Raw genomic sequence first — 11,748 nt, forward strand, 5'->3', positions numbered from 1 at the left:
ATTTTACTATGTTAAAATTAAAATATTCTTTTTTATTTAAACAGAAAAGGGGAGGTGATGTGGGAGTCCCCTCTGTATGCTGTGATTACCATTAATGAATAAAGAAACTGCTTTGGACCTATAGCAGGGGAGAATAGAGCTAGGCTGGGAAAACTAAAATGAATGCTGGGAGGAAAAAGGCAGAGTGAGGAGAAGCCACAACTTTACCCGGTAAGCCTTGTGGCAATACACAGATTAATCGAAATGGTTTAAATTAAGATGGAAAAGTTAGCCAATAAGAAGAAGCTAGAGCTAATGGGCAAAGCAGTGATTTAATTAATAGTTTCTGTGTGGTTATTTCAGGAATCTGGGCAGCCAGGAAATGAACAAGTGGCCAAGCAGTCTCCCACAACAAATAGCCCCACTTAATAATGAGGATTTCAACAGATTCACCACTGAAGTGACTGTTAGGTACAAAACTCCAAGGATTTAACACAAATTCATGTAACTAACAGATATGAGAAACTGGCTCACATGGGCTCTTCTCAGACATTCCTCCAGCTTCGGCATAATTATTTTAAACACAGAAATTGACAGTGATTAAAATAATAAGGGCTTTTAAAGCAACAATACAGTCTCAAGAAAGGGGAAAAAATTAAGCCAGCCAAAGTGAGTTAGGTTAACCCAGACTTCCTATACACCACAGCACCAAAGGGGAAGCTTTGCCCTCAGGAGGTATCATAGGGACACATGGAAAGCAGAGGCGTATTGGCCAACAGTGAGAATGGGCAGAGAGATGCTGCTTGGTGGGCATAGTAGCTCCCCCACTCAATTTAGACTCATATGGTCTAAAATTTTAGCAGGACCAGGGTGGAAAGTTCCCGAACAATGACAATCTAACAAGACAACACTGCTGTAAGGATTGATGGGCCGACAGAGCACAGAGACTAAAACACACACTTTTGTACTCCATTCATTTTTTTTTTTTTTCAAAGATGCCAGGTAAATTCTAAATTCAGTTCAGTGGGGGAAAGGAAGGTCTTTTCAACACACAGAGCTTGCAACAGCTGCCCAACCATATGGGAAGAAGTGAACAGCTCCAACCTTATACTTTCCACAAAATCAGTTCCACACAGATCATAGATCTAAGAATAAAAACAAAAACTGCAAATGGGAGAAAATCTTTGTAAACCAAATCAAATATTTCTTAGGACCTGAACAATAGCCGCAAAACAGATACTTTATAAGTTAAATCAAAATAAACTCAAAAATTAAAATTAACAACCAAATACCAAATTAAAAGATATTTACAAAATAAATGCATAAATGGATTGATATAAAAATATATTTTAGGACGGGAGAGATGGGGAATTGGGATTGGTACATAAAATAAGATTGTTTTAAAATTAAAAAAAAAAGAATAAAAAATATACTTTAAAAATCCTACAACTTGATAATAAAGATAAACCCAATTCTAAAAGCTGGAAAAAGTCTATAACTAAATAAATAGCCACACTCTGGCCAAATGGTACGGAAACTTAGGACGAAACAGCTCCTAGAATGAGACAAAGATCATGAACTCAGAGACTGAAGCAGGTCTGTTGCATATATACTACAACTTTCAGTTTCGTTCTTTTATGGGACTCCTGAATGGGTAAACTCGTGGGTCTTGGATTCTCATGCCTTCTCCGGGCGCTCTGGTTGGCTTGGCCTGTCCAAGTTTGATATGACGGCTTTCCTTTCTAATTAGTGTATTCTATATTGTAAAATAAAATAACCCCTTTACTTTTTTTGAAAAACGGATCTATACACACTTGAGAAACCCTGAACAAATGATACTAAAATGACCATGAAGACCAGCTACAAGAGGTGCACGGGTGTTAGAGACTATTATCTGGTCTCGTACAGGCATACCCAAAGAAGCAATTCACAGATGTAGGAATATGTAGTGAACAATTCTACTACTGGCCAGAACATGTGACTCATTTATGACTCCCATGTCTTGAGCTACTTCTCCTTTTCCACCTTGCTTCCTAAGGACAGGAAGCTTTGCTACCTCTGTGATTAAGAGCCTTCTTTTTTCCCTTTTCTTCTTGCAGTGTAAAATAACCCATAACTTTACTTTCCAAAGGACACTCCACTTGGACATCTTCTAACCACACAGGTGATGTCTTTTCTTTGTTATCAATTAACATTTCTTTCATAAATGTATCAAAATAAAACCAATAGCTCCCTATTTTCCACCATAAAAATTCACCTCCTAAAGAGTCTCATTAAGTTTCCAAATACGGCCCACACTCCCACAGAGAGAACCGAGAATGCTAAACCTTCAACTTCAGCAGTCGGTTCCAGAATCAGGAAGTGAAGCTAGACTTTGAACCCATTCTAACACCTATATTCTTTGTTCTTTCTTTCTTTTTTTTTAAGATTTATTTATTTTAACCTGTTTCTGGTATTCTGAGGTATGGACATGGATCAAAGAAAGAAACACTGCAGAATAAATGTAGGCTTTCCAAAAGCATCAGGGGGAATCAGACTCAATGGACTTGTGGGATATTCCTTTACACTGTTGAAGATACATCACTGTGATTGGTTTCATTAAAAGGTAGACAGCCAAGAGCTAGGCAGGAAATACAGCAGGGACTTCTGGACAGAGAATGCTGGGAAGAAGAGGGAGTTGAGAGAAGACACCATGGACACTGAGCAAGCAGCGTGGGCTTTATAAAGTAATGGCAACCGAGTCACGTAAAAAAATGTAGAAGATAGGGGTTAATTTAAGTTAAAAGAACTTCGTAGAAACAAGCCCAAGCTATAAGCTGAGAATTCATAGTTAACAGTAAGTTTCTGTCTTATTATCTGTGAGCTGAGGATTGATGAAAAATCTAGCTACATGAACCGATCACGTGACTCAGAATGCCGACATTTAGCACCCCAATTTCAACACAGACATTTTATGTTCAGGGAGGCAAACAGTGGCCCCGTTAATATTCTATTACACTCTGTATGGGTGCTTGGCCTGCATGCATGTACCATGGAGGGCAGAAGGTGTCGGAGCCCCTGAAACTGGAGTTAGAGAAGGTTATGTACCACCGCGTAGGTGCTAGGAATCGAACCTGTGCCCTTTGAAAGAGGAGCCAGTGTTCTTAATGATTAAACAATTTCTCCAGCTCCTTCTAACACATTCGTATTCTTATAAAATGTTGTCTTGAAAGAATAGTAGGAAATAAACTAATTCATTATATGGAAAAAAGAAAAACACTGCAACAGTGCTTAATATAAATTAATACCGTCAACATCAACTGGAAATTGGAATGGCTGAAACTGACAAGTACAAGAAAAGAATTCACCTGCCCGCCTCTCTCCCAGCCCCATCCCACATGGCTGACACTGACACAGGATTAGCACCTGCAACAACACTATCACTTAGGTCCTTCTCTTCCTTAGGTTTGGGAAGCAGAGTGTAACCTTCTGTAAGTCCTAACGGGCTCTGTTCAAGGTCACCACCTTAACACTTCTTGTCCTTTGGACACTGGAATAAGCAGGTTATCTTCTTCCAGACTATAAACGGTTTTTTTCTTTTTTTCTTTTTTTTAATTTTTTTAAGCTTTTAACTTTAAAATTTATTATAAATGATACACAATAAAAGGATACATTTGAAGTAAATTATAATAAACATCAGCAAAAACTATTATGTATAATCCCTTTGTTTATTTTTGTTTTTGAGATAGTCTCAAGTAGCCAGGCTGGCCTCAAACTTACTGTGTAGCTAATGAATGATCTTCCCGTCTCTGCCCTTCATAAAGCTGGTTTTATAAGAACAGAAAAGGCACTCACTGTGTACAGTATACATCTTGCTACCTCACTGAATTCTTCTTTTCTGAATACTTTTTTTTTAGATTCTTCTAAAGACACTCTTTTCCTTGTGTTATAGTGGTTCATTCCCTCAGAAGAAAGCACAGGCTTAGTCTGTGAGTGTGAGTGTACCTTGTACTCATTACCTGAGCTGTTTTGACTTTCAACGTTAAGAACCTATCAGATGTTAAGGGTCACTCCACTGTCCCAAACCAGCCAAGGCTGATTTGCCTAATCTGGCTAGCAAGGGGTGTGTCCCTCCCAAAGCTTCTAAGGCTTGGCCGAAAAGGGCAACTTCCGCAAACAGAGAAGGACTGAGTCTTCCAGTCAGAGATATAGAAATAGCTGAGCTTCCCAGCTAGATCCTCTGAACAAGAAGAACCCATCAATTCCTGGACTTGTAAATGTCTTACTGAAACAGACAGCGAATTCTGTCAAGAGGGAATAAGGCCTCTGTGGTCTATTTTCACAGTACTGACAATGAGTCTGATGCTGCTTAAGGGAAGGCATGCTTTCATTTGTAATTCTAAGTAGCCACAAGCCAATGTGGAATCCTAATAATGTCTTCCCAATTAACAAGATACATGTTTTTCCTTCTGACCAGTTAACACCAGTAGAACCTAAGTGAGCATACAATATTCTACTGTTCATTCTCACATTCGAGGGGGCATCGCCCTTACGATAGTAACACGTTTTAGTTTAAATATTTAAGTGCAGTCTGACCTCTGGAAAGGTGTTACCTTTAGTCAGCTTGTTTTACTAGTGATCAGAATAATTGGTTTAAGTCTGCCATGTTCTCAGATGCACTTCATAATGGTACTAGAACTATCTACTCTTTCAGGTTTCACAGGGATTTGTGGAAGATTTTTCAACCTTTTTTTGCGAAGTGGCAATCAAATTCTTTGATAATTTTTTGATTTCTTCACAAGAATTTAGTCATTTTTGTATAAGCCATTTTCCCTCGAGAATCAGTTATTATTATTTAGTCATGACCATGATTTTTATCCTTGCAAAGATGGCTGATCTTGTGAACTAGACAGAATAAAGAAGGAATCTCAACAGAAGAACTGCCTTCATCAGACTGGCCAGTGGGTAGGTATATCGTGGTATTTTCTTGATTGTCAATTGATTCGAAGGGCCCAGTCCATGGTGGCCTGGGCTGAGTAAGAAAAGCAGCTGAATGTAACCCCGAGAGAAACCCAGTAAAGTGGTTTTGTCTGCAGTTTCTGCTTCAGACTTCAGACCCCTGCCTTGCTTGAGTTCCTGTTTTGGCTTTGCCCCATGGTGGACTATAACCTATAACATGAAATAAAATCCTTCTTAAGTTGCCTTTGGCTAGTGATTTATCACTGCACTAGAAAAGCTAACTGAGCAGTCCTATCTGCTTGTATCCTAAGTCCTTTTGGAATATAACAGAAAGTTTCCTCCCCATTTTGTTAACAGTGCTAGGAATCAACACATATGCTAAGCAAGAACTCTAAAACCAAGCTGTATCTTTAGCCCCCAATCTCTTTAATTATAAATGCAAACACAAAAGAGATCATTAAAAGAGCCAAAGATTCCCAGCACTCAGGAGGCAGAGGCAGGCAGATCCCCAGTTTGAGGCCAGCATGGTCTACAGAGAGAGTTCTAGAACAGCTAGAGATACACAGTGAAACCCTGTTTCTAAAAACAAAACAAATAAAAAGGTCAAAAGATTCCTATACAATATTCGCATGTTTCATACCACTTTAAATACTCTGTCATCATGTTCAGAGGAGTACATGTAAGAAAGTCGGGGGATAAATGGTGGGAATTCCTTTTCCCTTTCTACTATGTGGGATCTGGAGATTGCATTCAAATCTTCAGACTTGGCAGCAAGTGCCTTTACCTGCTGAGCCACACTGCCAAGGATAAAGCACTTGGTACAGACCTGTTTTATTTTAAACTTGTAAAGGTCTCAGGGTTAAGTAAACCTGCACTCCAAGTCTTTCTAGAAATTCCTATGTCAACCAATGATAGAAATTCTAATCTTTTACAGGTTTTTCTTATGGACAGGAATCTAAATGACGAGGTGAAAACTAGCTTGAAAGATTTATATAAATCCAGTAAGGTAGTAATGGGACAAAGCTGTAAACTGATACTGACCGATGTACACAATGACACAGAATTTCATAGATGAAACTGCCTTCTTTTATCCATTAGTGTCTAAGATTTAGCACCCACAGATCAAGCTGACTTACTAACTTGTTTTTCGCTCGTGGCACTGAGGAAGAAGGGAGGATATTACACATCTCAGCAAACCTCCACGCATGCTCAGCAGACCCTCACCCACTGAGCCCTTCTTCTAGCTCTCATTCCACTTGTTATTCCGAGCCAGGCCTTACTAACAGTAGGCCTTGAGTCTGGAGACCCCCTTGCTTCAGCCTTACATGCAAGGCTTAAATTGGTTCAAAATAATTTACTGAGAACTCAAATTCTATCCTCTAAGAATAATAAATACAACTGCCAAGATCCTAACTAGTAAGAAGTGCTTATTGGAGGCACACTAAAAGACAACTGGAATTCCTGCAATTTCAATCAAGCAGATTCTTGTAATCACATGATCACATCAACCTCACTCTGGTTTTCACTGTCTGCCTTTTACTTCCCCTCCCTTTTGTGAGAAAGGAGCTCTCTAACTAACTCTTGCTAGTCTGCCTCCTGTGACATCAGGCATGCACATGCAGTCTTTAGGGCTGTAACTTTCTAAGATTTAAGTTTTGTTTTTCACCTCAACTAGAGTAGAACTTTCAAATGCAGACCAACAAATCAAAACAAAACAAAAATAGGCAACAGTCACACAAAAAGCAGAGTTTCTTGAGTTCTTTCTATGCACTTCCCATGAAAGTTGTATAATCCCATGAAAGTCTACACTAACGAGTTAAGAGTCTATAATGAAATATCCTGAATTAATCACATGCAATCACAACAGTTATCAGCAACCTAAAAATTCTAAAAAGAAACTTTCTAGAAAAGGAAGGCAGCATCAGACTTAAGTACCAGTTTTCAAGTGAGCAAGCAGACACAACTCACCACTTGACAGCCAGGTTCTGCACTTCCCCATTCTTGTCTTCCAGCAGCTTCAGGATCATCTTCACCACCTTCCTCTCGCTGTCATCGTCCAGCTTGATGGAATCCTTCTGCAGCTCTGTCATCAAATCGTTCGTAGCCATAAACCTAGTATAAATGGGAAAACTTCTTAACCAAAACAATTTTGTCAGGCAGTGGTAGTATATACCTTTAATGCTAGCACTTGGAAAGCAGAGGCAGGTAGATCTCTGAGTTCAAAGCCAGCCTGGTCTACAGAGTTGAGTTCCAGGAAAGCCAGGGCTACACAGAGAAACCCTATCTCAAAACTCCTCATCCCATGAGGCAAACACTCATACACATAAAATCAAAAATATACAGAAACTTTTGAACCACAGACAAAAGAAGGTTTAAAATCAAACAGACTGGAAAAAAAAAGGCCAGCTCTATCACTTGATCTCAGATTTAATAAACAGGATGAATATTCAGTAAAGAGAAGTATAAAAGTGTTAGATTTCCTTCTTCCATATAGGTTAAGAGGAAATTGTTTAAAATACTGTCACTGGATATGGATTGATCCCATGCAAATAAAGCATTAAGAGCTGTTAAAAGCCAAATGAACATTTCCCTAATTCCTGGCTCTCAACCATTAAAATAGTTCAACTGAAATAACAAATACTTAATAGTCTTTTCCCTCTTGTTTGAACAAGACCCAGCTGAAAAGAAATACTTTTTCACACTGAAATGCCAAAATCTGCGTTTAAACTGAAACCACAACTCTAATAACTAAACTACTATAGCAGTCATCTAGCAATGTGGTTAATAAGCTATGTGGTGATGGCTTGCGTGACAATTTAATTCAGGACGTGACTAGTATAAGGTAATTTCAAGGACAATTCCAATAATTAGGAACCAATAATCATTTAACATCAATGTCAGTTTTAAACAGGATAAAAAACACATAATTCAATTTTTATCAAGTTCCATAAAACTGCTAAAGAAAAACTTTTGTTCACATTGAGCAATAGGAAATAAATTCGGCACTTTTTGATGATCCTCCTATTATAAACTAAAACAATAATAAAAATCAAAGTTTTGATTAATATTCTGAAATGGGGAAATATATTAATGAAGGTATACAGATGTCTTAGTCACTGTTCCATTCCTATGAAGAGACACCATGACCAAGGTAGCTCTTATGAAAAAAAGGATTTAACTGGGGGCTGGCATACAGTTTCGGGGGTGAGTCCCTTATCACAGCGGGAGCATGGTGGCATGCAGGCTGGCACTGAAGCAGTGACTGAGACCCCGATCCACAGGAGAAAGGGAGACCGGGACTGGAGTGGGCTTTTGTAGCCCCAAAGCTACCCAGGGTGACACAGCAAACAAGGCCTGATCCTCAAGATCCTTCCAAACAGTTCTGCTCCCCAGTGACTAGGCATTCAAGTATGGCACCCCAATTGGGGCCATCCTTATTCCAACCACCACACAAAGCACTGGAAAAAAAAAAAACCACATTTCCCTAAATAAAACACATTAAATACTCCAGCGTTTACAATCCCTCAACGTTTATGTAATGCCAGTTGTCAGGTCCAGTAACAATAATCAATTTAAGCTAAAAAACAATAAAATAATCAATCCCAGTAACAAGGTGTTTGATAGTTCTGTTACAAGAACGGGCACATTCTTTAATCTTAATCTATTAAGCTAGAAAAGCAAGACTAAGCTAAACACAAGCAAAGGATCAACCAGCCTCTACTTTGACATCAAAAGCATGTAATAAAGAAGCATACTGATATCCAAAACCCCAGTAATTAACAACTAAATAAACTTTAAGGCTGAAACAAGTACCAGCAAACTTATCCACAGTATTTTTCAACATCAGAAAAATTGGATGAAAGTTCCATAATCCCAAAATAACCTCTCCGTGGTGAGGCTGAAACAGACGGTTCTGAAGTTTCTTTCGAGTCCCATATAAAAACCTGTATAATAAATACTCTCAGAAGGAAGAAAGCTTCTCAGCCAGTTTGAATGCTGCCCTCAAGCAAGTTGAAAAGGTAGTTTAGAAGCCTCTTCAGCATATTCTACTGTTCTAAGTTCTAAGGCTGAGACAACACACACACTTAGTCTGTTCTTTCTCATCTAATGGGACAGACATAAATAGGCAAATCTCATTCTTCCAATTTTTTTCCAAGAATGTATTAGTTCCATCTAAAGTTGCAAATATAGTCATCTCTTTTAAAATTGTCATTTATATATTATTACAAATTTCTAATATTAAAAGGCACCCTGGCATGGTGTGTACACCTATATAATTCCAGTACTTGAGAGGTGCAGGCAGAAGGTCAGACTCAGCTAAAAGACTTTGAGGCTACACAAAGGTACTCCAGCTCCTGTCTTAACAGAACAGAACAACACTTACTGAGACGATCCAAACAATCCCGTCAGACAAAGTGTCAAGCAAAGTGCCTGCTAGCTGAGACCACGGGGAAGCTGTCTGTCTGTTTTGGTAAGGGCGGTGGAGGGAACCACAGAGCAGCTCAGAATAAAGGACTGCCTAGATGTTTAGTGTAGCTGAAGCACAGAAACCAAGTGGGGAAAAATTTAACCACAGAAAATGGAAATGCAGACTAAAGTGGAGCTGGAAAATGGTCCCAGGTATTCACTAATCATGTCCTGAGAAATCAACATACCAGGCATTCTACAAACTGCTATGGTTACAAGGACTAGCTGAAGCAGATCTATATCCCGTTGTTTCAGAATTTACATTACAATCCAGTAAAGGGAATACTTTTAAGGCTTCGTTCATGAAGTACTTGGAAAATTATGACCTGAGATAAACACTACAAAGCAAAGCAAAATCTCATCAAGGAAAACTGCAGATGGAGAGATGGTTAAGTAGTTAAGAATCCTAAGGAGCAGAGTTTGGGTCCTAGCTCACAACTGTTAACTCTACTTCCATGGGATCTGATTCCTTATTCTAGCCTCTACAGGACACCCCATCCCCAGATGCTAACATGCTAACGCACAATGCCCTGATAAGATGCCCAGCAAACAGGAACAGGGGAAAGTGTGGCACGATGAGAAGACACAATTATTCTGGGAAGGGGAAACAGCTGGTGCCAGGAAAGCAGGGGCTGGGGATGAATGAGTCCAGCAGACCATACCAGACTTCAGACTTAGATTAGGACCACCAGGAAGCTACCAAATACACATGGGGAAGAGTTAGGCTGAGAAATGACTAGACTTCCCTTCCAGAGAACCATTACAACACTTCATTCAGAAAGTCACTCATTGGTTGGCTGGACTAGAGGCACGTTAGGAGAACCACCAAAGCATAAGAAAGACAACGCAGACTAAGTGACTAACAAAAGGGCAAGGGTAACACAGTCAGTCCTTATTACTCAAGGCCTATACCTGTCAACTGACTTGTTAAAAAATGAGTAAGCCCAACTCAAATCTTCCCCTTTGAAACCACTTGCCGACAGCTCCACGGTGATAACAAATTCGAGTCCTCCAACACACACTCTTTATTGCAGTGGGGCTCTGCCTCCTGGTTCCAACCTCACACCACAGGGAACTAATCCTCGGCGGGGTTATTTAGCACTCTGTGGTCCACATTTACACTTTCTGCTGATGGTTTTGCTGCCTAACGTGGCCCCATGCATAATCTGAAGAACTGTTTAGCATTCCCATATACAAAGAGCTGCGGCGTGCCTTCCGGATAAAACACGTGTTAAATAAGCTTCACTCATGCCTAATCGACCATATTAAATAAAGTGCTTTTAAATGCAAGTAGACATAAAACAAATTAACATATCAACTAATAAAAATGGAGGAGTTAGGGGAATCACAGGAATCAAACTTCATAATCTCCTTAAAAGCAATCAATGATTCGGGGTTCAATATCTGCTAATTCAGATTTGAGAGAATTTTCCAGAAAAAAAATTGCTACAAACAATAAGGGCCAACTCCTTGTACTTGAATTTAAGGGGTAAAATTAACAGCATTTTAGAATCTTACATACAGGAACAGAGAGTAAAGAAAAAGACAGGGATTACAGACAGGGACAGAGCTAGAAGAAGTAAGAAGAGACCTAAGAGAGACCTAAGACTGACTGATTATCCAGGCACCCAATGTCAGTGAGGAAGAGCAAAGGCTGGGGGCACCTAAGTGAGAAGCTGAGTCTCAATGTTATGGAGCAGCCACTGTTAACATCAGAGGCTCCATGTCTGAACTCGCTTTTTGGAGCTCATTCTCTATGGAGGGATACCTTGCTCAGCCCTGATGTAGGGAGGAGGCCTTGGTCCTGTCTCAAAGTGACTTGCCAGACTCCGCTGACTCCCTCTGGGAAACCTTACCTTCTCTGAGGAATGCATGGGGGGGTGGGGGGAGCGGGAAGAGGGGAGGGAGCGGAACTGGGATCGGGATGTAAAATGAGAAGAGATATATTTAAAAATCGAGAGGCTAAAGCACTCATCTCACCCCACCACGACAAGGAAGTCATCCTGGTTTAACTACAAACTGTACTGACTGGGTATGCCTCTAATCTTAACTACAAACTGTACTGACTGGGTATGCCTCCAATCTTAACTACAAACTGTACTGACTGGGTATGCCTCCAATCTTAACTACAAACTGTACTGACTGGGTATGCCTCCAATCTTAAGCAACAGAAGTGAGCAAATATAAGAACATGAACATCACAGATTAATGTTCTATAGTTCAACTTTGCTACTATCCAGAAGTAGGGGCTGAAAAAAATTAAAAAACAAACAAAATGCAGTAGTCCACGCTATTAACTCCAGCACTCAGGAGGCAGAGGCAAGTGGATCTTTCTATTTGAGTTCAAGGCCAGACTGGTCTACA

General features: G+C 39.7%; 1 protein-coding gene across 1 annotated transcript in view; it reads right to left on the bottom strand.

Moving 5' to 3' along the window:
* Window positions 1-11,748, bottom strand: part of Cand1 (cullin associated and neddylation dissociated 1) — a 43,075-nt gene that overhangs the window by 24,919 nt on the left and 6,408 nt on the right. Inside the window, exon 2 of the mRNA XM_005357915.3 lies at window positions 6,886-7,029. Within this exon, the coding sequence (XP_005357972.1) occupies window positions 6,886-7,029 (144 nt within the window). The remainder of the gene's footprint in view (window positions 1-6,885; window positions 7,030-11,748) is intronic.

The sequence above is a fragment of the Microtus ochrogaster genome, chromosome 24 (genome assembly GCF_000317375.1).
Source record: "Microtus ochrogaster isolate Prairie Vole_2 chromosome 24, MicOch1.0, whole genome shotgun sequence".
Classification (NCBI taxonomy): Eukaryota; Metazoa; Chordata; class Mammalia; order Rodentia; family Cricetidae; genus Microtus; species Microtus ochrogaster.